General features: G+C 36.2%; 1 protein-coding gene across 1 annotated transcript in view; it reads left to right on the plus strand.

The window, feature by feature from the left end:
- The window catches only part of LOC145999016 (uncharacterized), a 51,116-nt gene extending 39,197 nt beyond the window's left edge, over nucleotides 1–11,919 (plus strand). The window contains exons 13-17 of the mRNA XM_083135900.1: nucleotides 906–1,074; nucleotides 2,766–3,012; nucleotides 6,182–6,300; nucleotides 7,696–7,825; nucleotides 11,419–11,919. Of these exons, the coding sequence (XP_082992026.1) occupies nucleotides 906–1,074; nucleotides 2,766–3,012; nucleotides 6,182–6,300; nucleotides 7,696–7,825; nucleotides 11,419–11,607 (854 nt within the window). The 3' untranslated portion in view covers nucleotides 11,608–11,919. The remainder of the gene's footprint in view (nucleotides 1–905; nucleotides 1,075–2,765; nucleotides 3,013–6,181; nucleotides 6,301–7,695; nucleotides 7,826–11,418) is intronic.
- Nucleotides 11,920–24,031: the final 12,112 nt, after the last annotated feature.

The raw sequence follows: 24,031 nt of genomic DNA on the forward strand, positions 1-24,031 counted from the left end.
ACTCTCTGAAGAAATACTTTCATTTGGATATTTAGGTAGTCAGTTTCTTATTGTTGCAACCTATTAAATTGAACAGTTTGCTCTTTTTTTAAAAAAATAGTGTAATAAGTAGTCACGTATTTTTGGTGAGTATAAGATCAATATTTAGTTACAAAAACTTGGCATATTTCGGGATAAAAAGCTGTACATAAAAGGGCAAATAAAACTCTAAATTTAATTTAAAAACTGTACTTACGATACAAAATTAACATTTCACTTCTAATAGCACATTTATATAGTTATCAGAGTATTAAGTGTATTCCTGGGTAAAGGAGTCCATTTTTGCATCTCAAATATTTGCAGCAGAATTAATAAATTTTCCGTGATTTGCTTAACTCGCAGGATAATTCAGACCTCAGAAGGTGTTACATTTTTAAATAAACCCTAAATTTTGTGTTTTAAGAGTTTATTTTGCATTTTGCAGTTCATTTTGCATCATTTCATGACAAAACATGATAGCGATATGCACTTCAAATCTCTCAAAAACATGGAAAATTAACTCTACAGTGTGTTATTTCACATTTCGTATTTTCGTCAAAAACTAAATATGCATGCCCCTAGTAATTCTTTATGTAGAATATGTTACTGTTTTATAGCTTGGTAGAATTTTTTTTTGTAAATACCAATAAAGTACCAATATAAAATTCACTAATGGGAGGACCTAAATGGATATGATTAGACAAAGTGGGGAAGATTTGAAAAAGATGAGGAACAAAGGAAAATGGAGACATATGGCAGAAGAGGCCAAAGCCCATATAGAACTACACTGCTGCATGGTAAGGTAAGTAAGTATCTGTCATTTAATTGATATAATATTTAAAACGCTGTGTGCTGTTAACAGCGTTATTGAATTTTCATCGTTGCAGATCCCCCTGACACGGTAATTGATCATAGTCAAGGTGCACCTGTTAACGTGCCTCAACCCAGTCAAGAGGAAGACGTTTGTAGTATTAAAGCACATCGAGTCATTGTGGCTGCAAGGTGTGATTGGTTCAGGAGAGCTTTGTTGTCAGGAATGCGGGAAGCCATAGATAGGTATGTTGCTCTGTGAAATACTGTGTGTTTTGAACTTTAAATAAAGAAAACGTAGTGATCAGACCCTTTTAATATCCAATATTTGACTCATTTAGAATAGAATGGTTTTTATTTAATTGACATGTGTTTTTCAAATGTTGAATAGAACATTGAATCAGTAATAATTGATTATACAATTAGGTACTAACAGTTACATTTACAAACTTCCAGATAACGGTAAATATTGAAAAGTGATACATTTGAAATTCATCATCATCATCCTTCGCCTCTGGCTGGGTCAGCATAGAATTCAAGCCTCTCCATTTTTCCCCCATTCTTTCTACCACTCCTCTCTTTCCACGGTGTTCCAATCTTGTCCTGTTCTCCTAACCCTCTTATCTGCTCTCTCCACCAACATCTTGGTCTCCGCTTTGGCCTTACTCCCACTCCTGCATTGTGATCTCTTACTGCTGGTCTTTCTGCGGCCATCCTCTTCTTGTGTCCGAACTATCTCATCTGTGCCTGATCTATTGTGTCCTGAAGCTTCACCACCCTCACTGTCTGTTGGATCTCCTCATTCCTTATTCTATCCCTTCTAGTCTTCCCAAATATACTCCTTAAAAATTTCATCTCCACTGCCTGCATCCATTTGACTCTCCCTGTCATTGTCCAAGTCTCTGCTTCATATGCAATTATTGGCACATAGTATGTGTTATGTATTACCTTCTTGCATTTCATAGGTACATCCTCGTTCCATATTAATCTTCAAACATTTTGATTAGAGTCCAGTAACCATTTGTCCTCTTCTGTTTATCTCCTCATCTATTCTTCCACTTCTCTCAAGTATGCCTCCTAAATATTTGAAACTCTCCACTATCCTCAACTCCTCCGTGTCAATCTTTATTCTTGGGTCCTTTCTGGCTCTGTTTCTTGTTGTTATTAGCACCTCGCTCTTCTCTGCACTGAATTTCATTCCTGCTCTTATAATTTCCTCATTCCAACTAGAAGAGTAGGAATGAAATTCAGTGCAGAAAGGAGTGAGGTACTAACATATAAAATTATCTGCATTAAACTACTGATAGCTAAATTCACATTTAGTATCTTCCATTTCTTTTGTGGGATCAAAGTAAAGAAGTGTCCTATAAATATTAACTTCAACAATGCTTAAGTATTCATCTTCAGTGTCACCATCATTTCTATATGAAGGGCTCGGGAGTAAGACATAGTGACATTTTGATCATTATTGAGTTTCTTAAGCAGAAAGGTTATTAGAAGCTACACCGTAGATAAATGGTTTTAATGTTGTGTTTACCACTTTCATAAGTGTTCAATGAGTCCAATGCAAATTGCATGCCATTGAAATAACATGCTGAAACTGAAGGATCGCTTCTTTTATTTTGTAACTCAATAATGACTAAAATGTCACTCACCATGTTTTACTCCTTACAGGAACATTGAATTGTAAATTGTTGCAGGAAAAACAGAGAAAGAATTCATGGCAATCTATAAAAAGAATATTGGCTCATGTGCGAATTGATCAGAGAAGTATATGAATTGACTTGATTTGTGATCTATTGTGTCAGTCTCCAAGTGCCATGAGCTGTTACTTTATCAGCAACTTGAGCTACAGAAAATTGTATACGAAACAATCTCGTGCATATTTGTTTTCTAATTATAGCAATTCTAAGAACATACTCTTTATTTTATTACAGGAAAATTGTAGTCCATGATACTAGTCCTTTTTTGTTCACTACATTCCTCAACTACCTATACAGCGGCCAGTTGGAGACTCAGGATTTGTCTGTGGATCACCTGGCCGACCTAATGCTTCTCAGTGACAGGTACGAAGTTGACACTCTGAAGCAGGCATGCGAGCAGGCGCTCAAGAAATACATAGATGAGGATTCAGTGCTTTATTTTCTCAGCATTGGAGATCAGTTTAATGCAAAAGTTCTTAGGGTAAGTGAAGTTTTTTTTTTTTTAACTCTTTTTAATGTTCATTTTAATATTTTGTACAAGATTGTGATAGAAAATGCCAAAACTCGGCCAGCATTTTGTGTGTATTTAATCACGTCTAATGAAGCAAGAACGAGGAAGAGATAAGTTAGGCTACAACTTGTATTGACCAGGGTTTGACTTATCTCTCTCTCTCCCGTGTATTTGCTGGATTAGAAATGATTAGATATTCATCAACAAAGTTTTAGCATGCTTTATCATGCTCTTAGTGATTCAAGTAATTTGCATCTTCATCTTTGTCATCTCTAAACACTGTGTGTACCCTCCAAATTATGAGAATCATACAATTTTTTTTTGTGAACTATATAAACAAAAATAACATGGGTTTCTGAGAAATCATCCAAGACAGCTTAAACCAAATATTCATAACTATTTCCAAGTGTTATCAATGATGATTACACTTGCTTACCAGAGTAGCAGACAGTATTAAATGGGGTTGTTATTGTCAGGGTTTCACCAGCCCCCGTGGCAGAGTGGTTAGCACATCATGCCACGATGCCAGGGGTCCCGGGTTCAAATACTGGCCTGGGCATGGATGTTTGCGAGTGTTCATTCATCAATTTCATCATATCATCACTCATCCTCATCTTCGCAAATTAGCCAAAAGTGGCACAAGAAGCAAAGTAACATAAAGAAATTTAACCAATCAATCAATTGTCGGGGTTTCACTTTTTTTTTTATTTGTGGCAGGTCATGAAACTTTGATAACCGAACCAGCTGATGGACCCACACTCAGAGTTTACTGTAGCAATTTTTACCCACATCCCCCAACACTCAGTATTTTCCCAGCATCCCCTAAAATTTGGGACAATTTTTTTCCACAAAATATATCCTTACATCCCCCTAAAAACAACCTTATCATCCAGATGGAAAATTCTGGATGAACACCTGGTTTCTTTCTTCACAGGCAGTATCCAATAGCTGTACATTTAGCCAGTGACAGGTTACAGCAGTAAGAAGACATTTTTTGAGCTTGAACTTCATCAGTCAGCCAGTTATGATTGTCTCAACAGCAAATTGAAAAAGAATCTGCCATCCAAAAGTTCCATTTGATGGTGGTACCCACAGTTTCAAGAGAAAAAAAAAAAAAAAAGAAGTGCAAGTTATCTTGGTTAGAAGGGATTTAGAATGGAGTCCTTCAAAATCAAGTTTAATGTCATCAGGGAACTCTTTAACATCACAAGTTCCCAGGTTCGATACCCGGTGAAGGCACATTGCACTGTGGTTCGGTTCAGATCCCACTTTTAAACTGTAGGTCCAGTCCCCATTAGCCTATCTGTGTGTAAAGTAGACTTAAACCAACAATTCAATTCAAGTTCTACCACCACAAGAATGTGATAAGAATGAAGGCATATCACCTAATGCTGCTCAAGCCATAACACCTGAGAATTACCATAAAATGAAAACTTTCCGAAAGCTTATATTTTTGGACAGTGGAACCGCTTGCAAGCAAAATACTCTCAGATTGGCTCCACCAGTTGGTGTAGTTATGAAAATATATTTTGTGACCTGCCCCCCCCCCCCCCACATTTTTTTCCCAAAAAGAAACGACTGAAACAGTCTTTTATTGAGACACTTTCATTATTGCTGTCAAACAAAATTTGACATTTCGTGCTCATATTTTAAACAATCATCTGTGGCGTGATTTCCAGCACTCAGCATATAAGGATCTATATATTTTGTAGACCTGTATGACAATAAAAATAATACATTGTCATAACAACATTTGAAAATGGTTAGGCTAAGTTCAAAGTTCCACATTTGTGCAATATTTATAATAATTTAGTCATAACAGTTATTTTTGACTGGCAATATGAAAAACAAATATCTTCAATCATATGCGTTCTTTCAGACAAGAAAGATATGATACATTCAAATTTATAATTAAATTTATTGAAATTGTGTACATTTGCATTGGTATCAAGGTTTATATACAAAGGTCAACTCTTTAAAATTGTTCAATGTATAATATGATGTCATACTTGGTATTTTGTATCAACATTCAAAAAATAGTAATTGTAATCATTAGATAAATATATTGTGATGTACATAGTAAAATAGCTGTAACAGAGCAAATATGCACATTTACTACACAAACATTCAAGCTGTTAAGCACTTATGGACAAAAATATAAAACGAAAACAATTGAAGATTGCACATACTAAAAGATCTGGCTTGAACTAGTTCCTCTGATACTAGTTGTCTGTGACTTGGAACAGGAAAGGGAGAGCTGAAGATGGAACAAGCATAAGGACAGATATAGCAATATGGGATGGTGATATATTTCTACAATAATTGTTGCTTTTAAAGAATTAAACTTGGCAATGTTATAGTAACTTGGAAGTTTAAGTTATATAGAAGCCTTTTATGACTTGAATGAACTTTAAACATGATATAATCTGATAAAGATTCGAAAGTTGTGGAATGACACTGATATGTATAAAAGATGCCATGTTGATTTTGAAGCAGTGAATAGGTATCTGTTTTCATCTTCCTTAACGGGCAGGCTTGTAAATGTTACAGTTCCTGAAATGAGTGCTTGGAGGAAGGTTGCATAGAGTGACACTTATATGTTCTACGTTTGGTTGTGGTTTGTTCAGATGATGAATTTTGAAAACTGAAGCTCAGAATTGTGGATACAAAGACTTGCTTTATCCTGGAAGGAGATAACAAAGAGATATTTTCTTCTTATGTATATCATTAATATGTTATAAATGTTCTTGTAAACAAATGCTTAATTTGATGCTCTGGTAATTTTTGTTGATTCTAGTTTTTTTTTATCAATTTAATAATTATAAAGGTATTTATTATTTTTTGAACATAAGCACTATTCATCAGTATATGTAAATTTAAATTTCCTTTTCAATATAGCACCATAGCTACCTATTGTGCTGATACTGAGTTTGAATTATACTGACTAACATGGTTAAACCTGGATGTCTGTCTCTGTGTCCTACAGGGAAAAATTAACTTGCAAAGGAGAGACACACCATGTATGTACTTTTGACTCCTATTTATGTTCTGTGTTATGCAAATCAAGTACAGATATAATAACTTAATTTACATCATAGGTTGAAACCTGCCAGTGTTATAGATGAGGTTTTAATTTCAGAATGCCTGTCTGAATTTCATCTCACTAAATCCCGATATAATGGACAGCGAACTATTCGAGGAACTACCTCAAGATCTGCAAGCTGAAATCTATGATTTGGTTATATGGGTTAAACCAAGGTAAGGAATAGATCTGTAATGCTGTAAAAATTGAAGATGGTTAACAGATTATGTGGTTTTGTCCCTTTTTTGGTCTTCAGACTTTAGTATCGTGTTTTTAATAATTATTGTACAACCTGTCTCTCATTCATGTTCAGTGGAGAATGATCCATTGTGGAATTTTGCACTAAGAGCAATAGTACTGATAGTAATAATTAGCCACAAAAAAGGTTGCTATAAACTTTAGAATAAAAGTTATTAAAAAATTGTGACTTTTATTTCTTGTTTTACAGGGTGATCCATATTGATGAGACACATTTCAAATGCACATTCACATTTCCTAAGTACTGTATACAGTACATAACCAAAATACGAGTTTGCAGCACTGTTCATCATTTGAATATAACATCTCGCAGATGGGCACTACCTAGAGGAGAACATGCTTGGGGCTCGAAGTCATTTTGTCCATACTGTGGTGCAACAAATTGGCTGGAGTAGCCTCTTATCTACCTCCGGATATTTCTCTTGAGTTCAGCAGTTCTTTGAGTTATTTGGGGTCTTGTGGTATACACCCTTTCCTTTTATGTAACGGCACAGGAAGTAGTCCTGTGGTGCTATAGCTGGTGATCTGATAGCCAATTGATTTCGCCAAATCTGAAAATGAGGTGACCAGAAAAATGGTCCTAAACTACTAGTGACAACCATCTTGTTTCATCCGCATTTGTGTAAGACCGAACCAACTCATTTCGGGTAAAGCAAAAAGTGATTAACATGATGTTGTAGCACTCAGCAGTGACTGTTACGGTTGGGATATTGCTCGATTGTGTTCGCCAGGCTTTTAATGTTCTCTGCACTACGAGATGTTCGAGGTTGCCCAGGTAAAGGTTTCTTTTCGGCAATAGTGTTTCTCACAGCATGAAGGATCACCTTCTGAGGTGGAGCTTCACACTTCTTGAAAATGTTTTCTGAACAGCCTTTCTGATGTAATGATGAAGTTTCCACTAGTGAGAAATGTTTCCACATCATAAGCAATTTCAATTGTAGTCTACAGCAACATAATTCATTACAACAATAAAATGAAAATTGAATTAATATAAACTCCCAAGCTCAGGCTCCCAAATATCATGCATTTGAAAAATGTTAAATTATTCCTACTGTCTGAAAATACAAAATAAAATGTGTCCCATTAATATGGACCATCCTGCAGTTTATGGTTGTTTTGGTGTAACATTTATGCTTTTCCTGCATATAAGTTTGTTAACCACAGTCCCCATGAGAAATGTTGAATCGGTGTTCTGCTGTATGCCAAGTATGCTTTAATTTTGCATTATCGAAATAATTTATTTGCAGATTATCTAGGTAGTTATTCATAGTTGTTCTTGAAGAACTGATGCACATATTGTTATTGATTTCTAGAAAATCACAAACAACTGAAAAGCTGCTAGGCTTCCATCAGTGCCCTAGTCCTGATACACCAACTTCAGTGTCCTCCAGTCTAGCTGACATTGAAGAAATGGCTTCCAATCTGCATATAAACAGCAAAGAGGTAAGGAGTAAGTCATGGATTGCAGTGTAGTATGCAGTGAGAAATAAGGACCTCTGGGAGAAATGCGATACAAAAAGCTCATGCAATATGCAATTCTTTATTCTGAAATAAATGTGAAAATAAGTTTGAAGTTTGGAGAAACTATCATTTGCCTGTGTATAAGATGCCTTTTTTTTCCCTTTAAAAATTGGTCTGAAAAACAGGTTTTATATGCCAATACTCAGTTTTTGATTACCACCTTCATTTCTGGAAATTTTCTCTGTTCTATGTTGGACAATTTCCTTGTGGTGTGTGGGGAAGAAGATTAAAATGTATTCTTTCATTGTTAGATTAGGTAAGTTATTTTTTGAAAGTAGACCTAGATATTACTTTATACTATGGAAATGAGAGACACTGTAATAGATAAAACAGGTACTCACCAGTGGCGTTTCCTGACCCTGAACTTAAGGCGTTGGCAAAGAAGGAATGTTAACCCCTCCCCCTCTCATTTCTGTGAACCAATATTACAAATTTTCTACGTACCTTTTTTGTGTAAATTTGTAAATATTTAGAAAAACATTAAATGAAGTAAATACTTCATTTAAAATATTAATATATTTGAACGGTAAGGAGAAGCAAGGACTGTTTAAACAAGAAAATTAATGTTCAATACTTCGCCATACAATTAATTTTTAAAGCACGAGTTTGCAACCAGAGGGGTTCGTTGAACTCCCATCATCCCTACAAAAGACACCGTGGACATAAGAATGACCCGTTCATTGAAAAATCGCTAAAATGCACATTTCCTGTTTTTCCCCTTACCCTTTTCATGAAAGCAGAAAATTCGTGTAACCTCTTTGGATTGATTGATTTGTTGTTTTAAGTCCACTTTATGCACAGAAAGGCTAATCGGGACTGGACCTACAGTTTAAAGTGGAATCCGAACCACTATGTGCCTCCACCGGGTATCGAACCCGGGACCCCTTGATTACAAGGCAGCGATGCTACCACTGCGCCATCCGGCAGGCCCCGTAACCTCTTTGGAGAATGAGAGAAAAACGTAGACAGTGATTTAAGATCACAAAAGAACATCTTAAGCTCATTGTTACATTCTAACGATTGTTGCAGAACCAAAGTTCATGACATGAACATAACAATGCATAAAAAAAGTTTTCGGATACTTTTCCAAAACTTTACTTTGAAAGCCATTCAAATGACCACTCATTACAAAAGATCCATCGTATGTCTGGGCAATTCATTTATCTTCACACTTATATTTATCCATTATTTCAGTCACGTGACTAAAAAGAGCTCCTTCAGTTTTATCGGCGCTCATGTCATGAAATCGAAGAAAACCTTTCAATGACTGTTTTCTGTAAGGTCGAAAAAAAAGTAACACGGTTGACACCTGAGATTGATTGCTAATGTCTGGTGTTTCATCGACCATGATAGCCACAAAGTCTGTGTTTTGAATTTCATTGTAGATTTCATCTCTCAGAACATCCGAAACTGAATTTATTAAATAATTTTGAATGCCTGCCGAAGTACCGCGAAAAACTGTAGAATTTAATAAATGTTCTTTTAATGAGGGATCAAACTCTGCACTTGCAGTAAGGAATTCCATGTAATTGCCCTTATTTAGAGATGCTGCATTTTCCTCATGTCCTCGGAATGGCAGTTCTTGCTTTGCTAAATAGCAGACGGCGTTAATCAACCTCTTTAATATTTCCCTGTTCATTTTTACTTTTTCATTGTGTAGCTATATATCAGCTTTTCGTTGAGTATCCAAAAGAACGTCAATTCTAGTAGGGGTGGCAAGAAAACTACTACATTTAAAGAAACTATAAAGATGCCATTCAGACTCGCTGTGTTTTTTCACTGCAGTATTGAGATGATTCAAATCCGCATACCCTTGATAATTCCCAACACCTTTTTAGTCGAGAATAATAAACATGTCAAACAGTAAAATTTATTCACCACATCACACCCGCAAATTTCATAGTGTTCTTTTCGAAAATGGCTCTCAAAACCCTTTCCAGCAAGATTTTTTTCTTTAACACATGTTGACATTGTGAGATTTGGACATGGTCGACCATTGTCAATCACTTGTTTCTTCTCTGAATACGAAAGCGATGAAAAAGAATTATTAATATACTTTTGCACATCACTTTCACTATTCTCCATATTAAAATAATCACATCACTTCACACTACACATTTAAAAAATAATGCACAACAATCACGAGCAAAACAACGCTGAACGCGGGTTGAATGAAAGCCAAACCGTTGGGAACAAATACAACGCCTTGAGAAGGTAACCATGCTGGTGGGTGGCAGGGTGCGCATGCGCGGTCATCCTATGTTTTGGCAGTGGTAAGACGTTGTATTTCCTCTCCAACGTCCTGGCAGTGTGGGACCGATCTGCCTGCCTGGCAACCACTGCGCGCTGCGCTGCGTTCGAAAACTACCAGGCGCTCGAAACTGACAATTAAAGAAAATCGCTCAAAATCGTAATTTATGAAAGTAAAGATACTTTCTTATTTATTTCATTTTCCTTTGGCCGTTGACACACGACTTACACACCCAGAGAAATCGCCACTGGTACTCACATTTTCCACAATAGAAAGAAAATTACTTAAAATAGCTTCGTGGAAAACTTGAATACCTGTTTTATATATTACTTTATATTTGAAATACTGTACATTAATTATAATAAGTGATATAGCCTTTTCCTCAAAAATGTGTTCAAAAAAGAGGGTGCAGGTGCATCTTATATGCCGGCAATACAGTAATTTGTGCATTTGAAAGTAAGTCACCGCTCTCCAAAGCAGTTTCAAGCAGCTCTTTGTGATTTTTTAGCTAGGAATGCTGTTAGAAATCATAGCAACAAACCTGATAATACTTCAGTGTATTTCTTAAGAATGAAAATGCTCCTTTAACTGAACATTTTCATTATTCGGAACATAGTTTTGCCATGCTTGTATGTTCTTACAATTACTTAAATAAGTAATACTTCCATGTTAAACACCTATGTTAAAATTCTAGATTCTGTCAGACACATTCTCATTCAGTTCTCCTTGCTTTGACATTAAAAGCAAGAAATAAGGTAAAACAAAGTTAGTATAAGATACAGTTATTATTTACCATAACCATGTTGGTTTGGTTTGAGTTGCTGTTTTAAGTCCACTTTATGCACAGTAAGGCTAATCGGGACTGGACCTAGAGTTTAAAGTGTGATCCGAACCACTTGTGCCTCCACCAGGTATTGAACCCGGGACTCCTTGATAACCATGTTGGCACTACTCATATTATATGCTCAATTTGCCTTCAAACAGGTGAAGTAAAAAAATGCAGCTCAAACTGGTCTTTCTACCTGTTTCAGGGTCTCAAGGGTAAGTTTTTGCAGGTAGATTCGAACTTCAAATGGATGTTGGTCACTAACCAGCTTACCTGCAAAACTCCCTTGATAATGACATTGAGAAGGGATCGATGTCCCTGTTTCAGTTTTTGTCGCAATGTAAGTTAATTGTATCATACATATATGTTTCAGCTACTTTTAGCTAATCGTGATGAAAAACAAAATTGCAACACTACATGTTTCATTTTATTTCAAAGGTTGAAGCTTCCGACAGCAGTTCCCTAGAAGAACTTCCACTGACCCAGGACTCGGCCAGGTTAGAAAGTTGTTTGAGTCAGTTACGGGATATAGTTGGCGAGCAGGTTCCGAGGGATGAGCTAGTGCAGGTGGCCCTAGCTGCAGACTATGATATAAACAGAGCCCTTAACTTTTACTACTCATCCTGAGAATTGTTCTCGTGCCCATGGATGCGTCGTTTGTAGCAAAGCATCGGCATGTTCATCACAAACAAAGTAAAAGCAGCGGAAATGCCATCCGACATTTCCACAGACCGAGCGGAGTCAATTCAGAGCATGTATGATGTCTGCCCCTCTACGTGAAGGCACTGGTTGAAGCAGGTAGGAGAACAACTCAGTGTAGAGACTGTTCGTTGCTGCCGAATTTAAAACTGTAAGTTGTAGGGAAAAGTTTGCAGATATAGACATCAGCAGCAAGAGAAAGTAGCATTCAGAATTGCAATTTCTGACAAGTTAGCATTTTTTTTAAAAAAAAAATTCTGTTGATTTGTTGTTATTTATAAGAAAATCATCCACTGCGCACTTGTTCAAGGTTTTTTTTTCAGTAATGAGAATGAAGTGCTTCGTATGTCAGTTGTATTCTACCATTGGTCTCTAGTCTGCAGAATTTCCATACTTAAAAAGACAGGAAACTAAACTTCTATTGCTACTTCTTTTCACACTTAACACACTGTAGATGTGTAAAACATTTTGTCTTAAGAATTCTCCTGGACGTGAGAATATGCAAAGAACAGCAGCTTGCACTCTCGTGAAGACATTCGTATTATGAGCAAAAAAAGAGATATGCTGTTATTATTGTACCATGTGATACGAGGTTGTCTTAGGGAATATTTTGGTGTTAATGTTATTTTATTGGTTAACAGATCGTTGTGCTAGTGATGTTGGTAAGAAACTTGCAGTCTTCAGAATGAAGTAGCATCCACTAGCAATATTAATGACAAAAGAAATTAGTATGAAAGTCACTTGTATAAAATGATAATTTTATAGATCTTTTCAAAGAATTATTGTTGTACATAGGAAGTGTAAATGTAAGAAAGCAAGTGTATGTTTTTCCCCCCAGTATTCGACAGTATAACATTGTGTGTGCATTCCTTATTGCCATGTATGTAATAATTGTACATCATTGTATTTGCCTCATTGCATTCTGTTTCAGAGATATGATAAAAGCTGATAGCATAGTTGCAACTATTATAACATGTGGGAAGTGAAATATTTTATACTTTGTACTGATTTGCATAATTTGTACTTGAATTACAACATGCAAACATACAACACCTTTCAGATTATATGTTATCTCTATTCAAAGATGTATGTTAATACCAATGAAACAGTGCTATGCTATTTGATGAATAAAGTTAACAATACAAAAACAACTTTACAACCTCAATATCAAGTAAGAATAACTTTGATGTAATACTGTTTTTAACCCCACATTTCAAAGTTTTTATCTGGCAATGATTGCATATCATAGTAAAGATTACAAGATCCTTACAATTCTGAAAATTAAAAAATAAGTTCAAACTGCTATCAGTACATAAAATACTAATAATGCTAAATATAGTACTACAATCTGTCTATGCTGTTAGATACAACTGCTGAATAAGCTTTAACTATCGTATCGAAAATAATGCAAAAGTGGTCATAACCTCTTTATTAACTGATGTAGATCGTTCAAATTGCATATGTAGTTCCAGTGACTCTTCCTCTATACAAACCAGCTACTCAACATAGTCTCCATTTAAAGTGATGCATTTGCGCCATCGTTGAACCCAACTCTAGAATCATCTTTGAGAAAATTCCTGTGTGCACTGTCCGACATCTACTTCTTCACAGCCAGTTTCACCTCGTCTGTGTCATCAAATCGTTGTCCCTGAAGACTGTCCTTCATGGGACCAACCACGTGGAAGTCTTGAGGGTGCCAGATCTATTATGAGATAAAATTTTTAAAAAATGACTTCTTTGCTGAAGCTTTAAGCGTATGGCAGTGGATGGGGGACCACGGACCAGCCCATTTTGCCGATCACCTGATTTGTAGCCAAAGAGGTGTGTGGTCACGCATTGTCATGCTGAATGTGGATCGCTTTCAGATTCTTGTGCTTCTCTAAGCTTATGGAGTGTCTCATTGTACCGCTCGCTGTTGATGGCACGACCGCATTCCAGGAATTCAAGGAGAATGACGCGCAATCAACTCATCCACTTGCTGACGATTTGTGTCGGTGGTCACACTGCACGGTTTGTCTTCAATGCTGGTTTCCACTCATCTCCGCACACATTATGTAGCCTTCTGCGGATGTCGGACAGTGCACACCAGACTTTTTCAAAGAGGATTCTAGAGTTGGGTTCAACGATGGTGCAAATGCATCGCTTAAAATGGAGATTATGTTGAGTAGCTGCTTTGTATAGAGGAAGAGTCACTCCAACTACATGTGCAATTTGAACGATCTAAATCAGTTAATAAAGAAGTCATGACCACTTTTGCATTACTTTCGGTACGGCCCTCGTAATACTTTGATATCTGTACAAATGGATAAGAAACCATTTCAGATCAAAACTGGATTATTTGGCACATAAATTGGCACTCAAATATTTTGAGTATCATTAGTTTATATACATGTGTGACCTTCAAAAAAATCATCCAGTTCATGGTGAAATTTTCTGCTGAAGGAAGAATGATTTTATAAATTTAATTTGACAAGCTGTGTGTTTGGTAATTTTTATTAGATGACGTAAATTATATTTCTTTGAGATTCTGTTTTTTTTTTAAACATTTATAGATTAACCTCAGGCTGGATCTTAAACTGTAGTAATTGGAATTGTTATGTATGAGAAATAATAAGTGAACTTTGATCATGTAAATTTCTATATATATCTTGTTGTTATTTCATATGTGCTTTGGTAATAATTAATACAGGAGCAGAGGGAGAAAGATGAGTGAATATAGCATTTTTCATCTTTAGTTTCTTAGTCTCACGAATGTGTGGAAAGTTCCCTTTCCTGCTTGATCTTTAACTGTGTTAAAAAAAAAAAAGGTAGTGACATTCTTAAATATTCCCACAACAGTCTTGCACCTGGTATGTGAACTTCATAGCTTCCGTGACCTGTTACAATGGGACTATCATGATTTGATGAGAGCGTGCCTTGCCAAAAGCATTTGTATGTCGTGGTATTTTCTGTTGAATGTTGTTGTATCCGTACTTCTTCAACTACAGATAGTGATATTCCTGTTTAGAACCGTGGCACTGAGTGCAATTGTGCATGTAAGTATTGCAAATATAATTAGTCTTTTATTTTGATACACACCCATCCACCTATCATTTGAATATCCAAAATGAAACTATGATTTATATATATATATACATACATACAGGGTGTCCAGAATGGGACTGACAGATTTTAAAAGTGTGTTATTTTAATACGGTAAGGAGTAGCTAGAAACAAAAACATACATTTTGAAGGTAAAACTCAAAATGTTTTATTGGAAACAGTTACAGCTCAGTATAGCTCTCCATGAGCTCTGTTTCTTGCGTTGAGAATGTCTAGCCTGTATTCAGTCTCCCTCCACGTTCTGTCGCTCAAAACAAAAAAAAAATTGCATCGGTGCAGGAAAAAGCAGGCGTAGCCTATGGAAGTCAATACGGGAGGGGACCAGGCAGCTGGGAATTCCAAGGTCCACTGTTCACAAAGTTGTGCACAAAAGATTGTGGTTGTATGCATCCTAGGTGCAGTTGTTACATGAAATTAAGCCAGATGTCAAGCTGAAAAGACATTCATTTTCCATTGACATTGTGCAAGAGATTTACATTACTCCTCTAGACTTTTTACTTTGGGGGTGCATAAGTGTATTCTGGCCAAAAGATAAATGACCTACAAGAACTGTACGACTGTATTCGGAAAACTCTTGCCTTTGTAAACCCTCAGATGCTACAGAACACGTGAAGGGAGATTGAATACAGGTTAGACATTCTCCATTCAACAAACTGAGCTCATGGGGAGCTGTAACTGCTTCCAATAAAGCTTTTTGAGTTTGCCTTCAAAATGTATGTTTTTGTTTCTAGCTACTCCTTACCGTATTAAAGTAACACACTTTTCAAAACTCAGTCCCATTCCGGACACCCTGTATATATAACTATCCCATGGCACAAGATCCACCAAGTGACTGTTCATTGGGTGATGCATGTCAGTATGTTGAACCCCGTCACCTAATGTTTTAGACTGTAGTCCACTACTATTGCTTTGAAGCAGATTCCGAATTGTTCTCACAATGCTGGGTCAACACTGAAATTTTGTAGCTCTGCAGGGATCAAACCTGGAACACTTGGCTGCTTCGAAGCTCTATGAACGTGTTTACAGGGTTGGGAATCCTTGTAGACAGAAGGCCGGTAGTTTTCTTCAAAACTAGTTTCCTTTGCTAAGGGAGAAAAAATGTAGCATTGTCAAAAGTATCCTTAAAATTGCGTTAATTTTCTCTTCTGTCAACACCACCTGCTTTTGTTGCACTATTTGTTGTTTTAGGATCTTTTTTAATAATAAGTCATGATTCAGTACACACATATGTACCTCCACGCTAGCACTTGCTCCTAAACTGTGATTTGCAATGATATAATGAGTGTCCGCAAATTAAATTGATAGAATTAATTAATCAGTATTGTGTATTCTGATGCTTACACCTTCAGTGTGGTCACAACATGTGTACATCTCAAATTGACAATCGCAAGTTCAGATTTTTACGTCAAAAGTTCATCACATGCTACAATCAGAAGAATGTGTGTACTAAAATTTGCTTATATCTGCATGTTTCATGACTTCTGATTAACACCACAGGATGGGAAATTTAACATAGTATCCTGGTTGAAAGAAAATTTGCATACTTGTGTACTAAAAGTAGACAGGATGGAATTACTACATAATAGTACATAAAAAATTGGTCTTCCTGACAATATAGCAGTTAATTGTTATCTTGTAATCAAGGGGTCCCAGGTTCGATTCCTGATTACACAGTGGTTTAGAGCCAACTTTAAACAGCATGTCTACTTCCAATTAACAAAATGAACTTGGACTGTGACTAATAGATGTTGTGGCACATTTTTCTTTTCATGTGATTTGATACAGGTGAAACACTGTGGAAAAGTGTATCTTGTGGAAGGTTTTTCTTTGTTCCTTAACTGAATTTAACAAGTTAAGTTTGCATTTCAATGTGTGTGGTCTTGATCAGAAATGTTCTTTTGCATTGGTTTCGTATTTTCAGCATGGGAAAATTATTGTAGCAGGTAACTTAGCAGGAACAGGCTGTCCAGTCTCTGATGTGTTATAGGGGAAGAACATATTCTAGCCAGGTGACAGAAACTACATTTTTTTCTTATCTAGAGATCAGTGACTTCCATAAACTTTCTAATCTTCCACCAGTGGGGGTGAGTACATTCTGATAATGGACATTTCCACCACAATATGAAATATGTTTTGAATCAATTTTTGTGGCTAATTATGCATAAATAAGATGTGCCAAATAGCTTGGTGATATTTGCGTTGGTTGTTGAGAAACATGCCTTCAAAAATTGTTAACGTTCACTTCCTGTATCATTGAAATAGAAACATACTGGCCTGACATCACCAGTCTCTTGAAGATATCCAGCATTTGCTACTCACTGAATCATTATTGATTATTTACTAGGAGCATTCAAGTCAAACCGGGACTTTTGATTTTTTATAATAATGGAACACATTTGGAAGTATAGGAAAGACTGTTATTCTTGATGTAACTGCCCCTGCACTAATGCACTTAACATTTCACTAGTACTAGAATACCAGTGTAGAAAGATTTCTCGGTATGCCGGAGCCATGATCACACTGTTTACTTCAACTCTTCGTCACTGCTGAAATTCTGGCCTCCTAGGAACACTGCAAACAGGTGAAAAGCACTTGGATTGAGGTTCAACAATATCTTATTCTTATTTTTTAATATATATTTTATGGTACTTTTTGATAACTGGTTTAAATTTATTTTTAAAAATTTATCAGTAATCCATTTCAGAAGCAGTAATTTTTGTGTGAATAGATGAGAATATAAGACCTGTTTCTATGCTTTGATGTTCCTCATATATCTTGGACATGGGCAGCACAGACTTACTGAATTATCATTTATGATGGTAAAGAAAACACTTTGAAGGAAATGTGGTGTCCTGCAGAGAAAAATCAGCACTTTGATTAAAAATAGAAATTGAATTGAAACAGCAGTGAGGGAGGTATGTTCATTTTTTTTTAATCCGTTTACTTAGGAATTGGAAATCAAATTATTTTCCTTTGTTTATTATTGACTTTTATCTAACATAGCCTATTTTAGATTAATCATTATGGTAAAAAATAACAGAACGATGTAGTTAACAATTGAAATTGATCACATCCAGCATTGAAAACACTGTTCCTACTCAGAAACCAATACAGTTTATAACAGGAATAACCTTTATCATGATAAGGCTTATACACAATTGGAAAGGTGATGCTGAGAGTAATAAAATACTTAAATTGCATTTAGGTGAGTAGGAAAGAGTTTAGCTAATAGTTTGCATGTTCTAGCTTGTTGGCTGAGCACTTGCCTCACAGAGGTTTGAGTCCCAGCTACTCCACGGGTCTTTATTCTCTTGTCTGCTTCATGAAATCATCATTTATTTATCTTTGTTGCCAATTAACCTAAATGGGTAGATTGATTTGTTGTTTTAAGTTCACTTTATGCACAGTAAGGCTAATTGGGACTGGACCTACAGTTTAAAGTGGGATCCGAACCACAATGTACCTCCACCGGGAATCAAACCTGGGACCTCTTGATTACAAGGTGACGACGCTAACACTGCACCATCGGGGAGGCAACTAAATGGGTAGAAAAGTGATGCTTAAAAAAATGTAAACAAAAAACATCGTGATGACCGACCATTACTGTTTTTTGTGATTTGTACTCTCAGCACAAGCCAAATGCTCGTTTATGACAATACGTGCAGTTTTAAATATCCAAAGAATTCAAATTTCAGATCATATGTGGCAATTTTACTTTTTCATTTTGGATCTAGAGATATGAGATCGACATTTTGTTGGGATGACAATATTTTCCCAGCATGTTCTACTCTTTTCACCCATAAAACCAGACATGAGTCGTTATTGTAAATGATATAACATGTCTTGAACATATCTGTTTGGGTGTGTATAAGCCCAGCAGATAATCTCTCATATGGCACTGAGACCAGTGTGCTTGCAAATAAAATTAGTTCCCTGTATTGTGTGGATGCATGGTCTCATGGACACACCAGACACAGGAAGTACATTATATCTTTCCATATGATGCAACGTCTCGCACCGTGGCCATGCGGTCTAAGGCATCATGCTACAGGACACATGCAGGTTCGAATCTCCTGGGGAAAGCATAACTTTTCTCCTGAGATTTCGGCCTGTGTATGGGACAGGTGGCCACCCACCATTGTGATGAAATTGAGGAGCTATGAATGGGTAGTGTAAACCAGTCATGACAACCTGCAAAAATGACTGGGGGTTGTCACGACCACACGGCACCCCGTAACTGGTTGGATTGTCTTCCACCTCGGGTGAGTGAGTGAGTAGAATCAGGTGGGAGCGACGCCGGCAGTCTGTAGGTAGGCCCGGGCCCTCGAATGGCTGTTGCGCCACAGGTTGTGTTGTTATTACGTGGTGCAACACTGTATAGTGTGTGCAATTCCATTTTTACCTATAGTGTTTCTGAAGGAATTGTGCAGCAAGTGCAACAGTGGTGACTTCAAATTATACGTGGGTCGTTCAATATATAAGTTTCCATATGCGGTAAAATATTTTATTTTTAAGTTACATTATAAAACTATACATACATGTGTAGGAGGATCCTTCCTCACTTCTCCACATAATCCCCATAGAGATTGAGGCATTTGTCCCACCATTGCACCAATTTGTCCATACCCTTTGCAAGAAAATCAGGGCTCTGGCTATTGAACACTATTCTCACATTCCGCTTCACTTCGTCATCTGTTTCGAAACGGTAACCTTGCAATTCAGACTTTAACACCGGAAAAAGATGGAAATCACTCGGTGCTAAATCGGGGCTGTATGGAGGGTGGGGCAGCTGTTCCCAACCCCAATTCTTCAATTTTGTGTTGTGTTTGCACTGCTGAGTGGGGAAGAGCGTTATGGTCAAGAAGAATGACACCAGCTGACAGGAGACCTGGTCGCTTATGTCGTTTTTCAGTTTATCCAATGTTTGACAATAACGGTCGGCATTAATTGATCTTCCTCATTCCAAAAGTCCTTAAGCAGAACGCCCTTAGCATCCATGATTCTGAACTCCTTATGACGCGAGCCCGCGTTTTCCGAACAAGCCTTTACTTTTCGCCCTTGAGCGCATGCACCTTCACGTCTGATAACGAATCAATTGTTGTTCCTTGTAGACGAAGGATGATGCTTGTCAACCATGTGCTTCTTTTTAACGGTATTGCTTTGTACAATATTTTATAGCACAGGGAAACTTATATATTGAACGTCCCTAGTATTCTTGGAAACCGCAAGATCCCATGCATTCATAGCACCCTCTTGCAATCAATTATTGTGGAATTGGGAACATTTATAGGAAACTCCTTTTGATATTTGAATCTCAATTTTTTTTCTTCCGTAAAACATGGAAGTATACCTGCCATTCCTTAAGTAACCATTTCTTCCTTAATTTCTAATCCTTCAACTGAATCTCCTTCTGACACTGACCACACTGGTGTAGAACATTCTTAAGAGCTCGTCTCTTAAAACCCATTGCTTATAGACTTTCCTTTATTGAAGCTGATCTAACAATTTTAATTTTAACAAGTACTAGATTTTGTGTTCCAATAAATCTATTCACATTAAGCATACGCATCTGATTGATTATCCATCATTTTATATCACTAGTTTGCACAGAATTCTGTTTTCTGTAATCATAATATGCTAATAGTATACACCTCAGCTTTTTATTGCATTTTTGTTTTTCTATTGAAAACTACAAAATAGCCAGCCTCCATACAGTCTAAATAGATCAGAATAGAAATTAACTTTTTTTTGTTTTTGAAGAGTATGGCAGCTAAACAAATGTAGAAAACTTGTTTTATGTTTTTTAGTACCCTTGAACATTTTTGATACATCGCTTGAGTTGTTAGTGTTTTTTTAAGTTGTTATTTTGTATTTTTATACAAAAATGTTTGCTGATAGGATTGCTGTCTGTTTTAACATTTTTCGACATTTTAAAATGCATTTATGTTGGGTTGTCACTGGTATTTGTAACGCATTTGCATACTTGTGGACTTTGAAGTTGACTTAACTGTACAACTAGAAATGCTGTCAGTGTTTCTGGTTGGCTGTTGTTGTAGTTCAGTCATAGTGTGTAATGTGTACATTAAATGTTCAATGAGATTTTCTTTTCAGTCATTGTTAATGATTTCTTTCTCATCTAAAGCACAGGCACTTTGTTACATCAGGTCCATCATACTAAGTACTTTTTAAAGCACATGTGATGCTTTATTTTAATGAGAAATGCATGATTGTTTGGATTTGTACTAGGTAAAAAATATTTCAATCCTTGCTAGAAAAGCACTTTATATGTACATTCCAGTGTTTCTGTACACACTATACATAGCTCTGTTAAAAAATATATGTTTTTTTAGTACGAGCATTTGAGTTGTATACATACTCAATAGTATAGAAAATTGCATTAAAAAAGACTGACTCTAATGTTTCTGTTTGTTCTTTATATTCAACTTTGTGCATAAAAGATCAAGAGAACAGTGTAAACTTTGATGAGGATTATGTTGTTTCTCTTTTGAAACTAAAGCGTTGACATAATTTTTGTGTGTGATTATCCTGTTGTCTGTACAATGGAAAAGCGAGGATGAGAATAATTGCTATTCTATTTGTTACTTCTGAACCTGTAAGTTTAATAAACAGCTTTTTCACTATTAGTGACACACTAAAGTAGGTGGATGTAAAAATGAAACATGCTGGTTCTTTGTAAGTGTGGACTTTTTCATTTGTAAGTGATTATGTGTGCCAGGGAAAATGAACTGAGTGTTAACTGACTACAATGTATTTTTCTCCTCTATTTGTTGAACAACTATTTAAAAAATAATATATATATACATAAAAAATAAACTTCCCACATTTAGATTGCAATTCACACATGTAGACGGACGTTAAAGGATTGCAATTGTTTTTGTGAGCACTTACGAGGAAAAAAGTATTTCAATTAAGAAGTTGTGTTCTGCTTGTATTATAATTATCATTTATTTATAAAGGTAAATTTAAGAAACTTAAATAAATAAATAAATTGTTTACTTCAAGTGTTCTCTTTCTTAACCATAAATATAAGTGCCATTTTAGGGGGAGGTAAGTGGGTTGATATTTTATTAATCGGTAACTGTGTTCGAAGTGAGATAGAATGTGGGGGATACCTAGTTAAGAAAATGTTCATCAAGCATCTGTCCACCTAGGATAATTTGCATAAGCATCCCCCAACTATTCCTAAAGCAACCCTCAGTTAAGAATTTCCACTTTGAGCACTGATCTTTATGTATGTACTGTTATTTACAACTTAGATGTTCATAATTTACAAATATATATTTTTTAATATTAGCACTAAAAATTAATATAAAACTTACTAATAGGGATAACTGATAATATCAATGTAAAAGGAAATGGCAAATATTTAAGGTAGAACCTGAATGTGAACAGATTATTGATGGGGGCTATTTTAGAAAGAAATAACCTTGATATTCAGAAATTATTTTTTAGAAAAATAAACACACTTGCTTCTTATTGATTGATGAGAATAACAACAAATCCACCATTTGCTTCTCACACCATGTGTGCACAAATCACAACATATGCATAAAAAATAAAACCGCAACATTTTCGCAGCAGTGTCAAGGCAGAAGTCAGTGGAGTGGATAGTTTTGTTTTTTTATGTTTAAAGAAGCGAGAAGGTCTTGTAGAGGCAGAAGGACAACGACCACACAAGGTTGCCTGCCTCACTATAAATGGCTAGAAGAAATAAGCTACACCAGGGGTTACCAAAATTTTTTCATTTCATGGTGCCCAAGTCAGAATACAGGCCTACCTAACACTTGCAACACTCAGTATGGTTAGGTTGCTTGCCTTAAAAAATAAACACATTTCAAATTCAGAAACATTTTATATGTAAATAAGCACATTTTGGGAACAATCATATCATTGATTAATTTACAATTGAAAATTTTGGAACATTTCGCGGTGCCCCTGTAAAACAGCTGGGTGCACACTTTGGGAACCACTGAACTACACCAATGTCAGAAGAACTGAGTTCCAGCAACGTCTGGAAAAAATGTATAGTGACAATTTGAGGTAGTTTGTGAGCTTCCACATCCAGGACCCCTCCCCCTCTTGAAAATTAATGTTAACGTAAAATTATATATTTCATTTTAGTCACAGTAATTTATGTTAATTATTAGACTGTCATTGCAAGAACATGATAACTTCAAACTGGAGTGTTTTTTGAGAGGGCAACATAATTATTATATAAAGTTCGCCTCCTTCCTCCCCCCCTGGAGAAAATAACCTTCCTTGCCCCTCCATGGAAAAAATTTTACATTTTGACAAAGCTGGCAAGAATCTCTTATTTTATTTTTTTGTGTGTTGTTATTTGATTTGTTGACCATGAGTGGTACCGTATCATGCCGAAGGCCTAATAGCCGAATCATTTCATGAAAAGGGCCCGAGTATGAAAGAAGCTGGAAAGAGCTTCTTTCAACCAAATGCCACCTGCGATCTTCAGCGGATGTAAAAATCCGCTGATACGAATTCTTCCGGAATCGCAGGAAAGATACTGCAAACACAGCTTTAAGCTGAAAGCACTGTTATTGAGAGACGCAGTCTCTCAACGGCCGACGTTCGAATTTAGTTTCAATAGCTCGTGAGAATAGTTCTGCACACAGTCGGTATCTGAAATCTTATCGCGTGCACAATCTGTTCCTCGGAATTATACAAGTTGTTGAACTAAGAAAGTTATGGCGTGAATAGTTTTTGCCTCCGACTCACAGTCGGATTACCGAACGTTACAAAAGGAGTTACAGCGAGAAGTAGTATGCTATCGGAAAGGAGTTTTATTTCAGAAGAGTTCATCAGAGTTTCATCAACGAACCAGCGAGTTGATCGTCGAGATCTACAGGTAACGAACGTTCCTCTATCCTTGTCTTTCATTCTCTCACACCCCTGCCAGACCAGTCAATTGTAGTGAGTGTAGTTCTTATTTCACAGGGCTAGCCCCCTTGCTTGGTTAAGTGTAGACATAGCTCTTCAGAGCAATACCCCCCCTTACGATACACCTCTCGCAGCCAAATAACTTCGAATATCAGGCTTCACATAGCCTATCTACGATCTCTTAATCTGAAACAATAGGGTGTTTATAGAGTACAGGTAAGGACAAAATAATAACCCATAGAACAGCAGTATCAGCAGATAGCCACTATTCAGTGATTTTTCAGTCTCTTGTAGCACATATTGTTATGTAAATAATACATGTATATTTTATTTA

Source organism: Lepisma saccharinum, chromosome 14 (genome assembly GCF_977018435.1).
Source record: "Lepisma saccharinum chromosome 14, izLepSacc3.1, whole genome shotgun sequence".
NCBI classification, from domain to species: Eukaryota; Metazoa; Arthropoda; class Insecta; order Zygentoma; family Lepismatidae; genus Lepisma; species Lepisma saccharinum.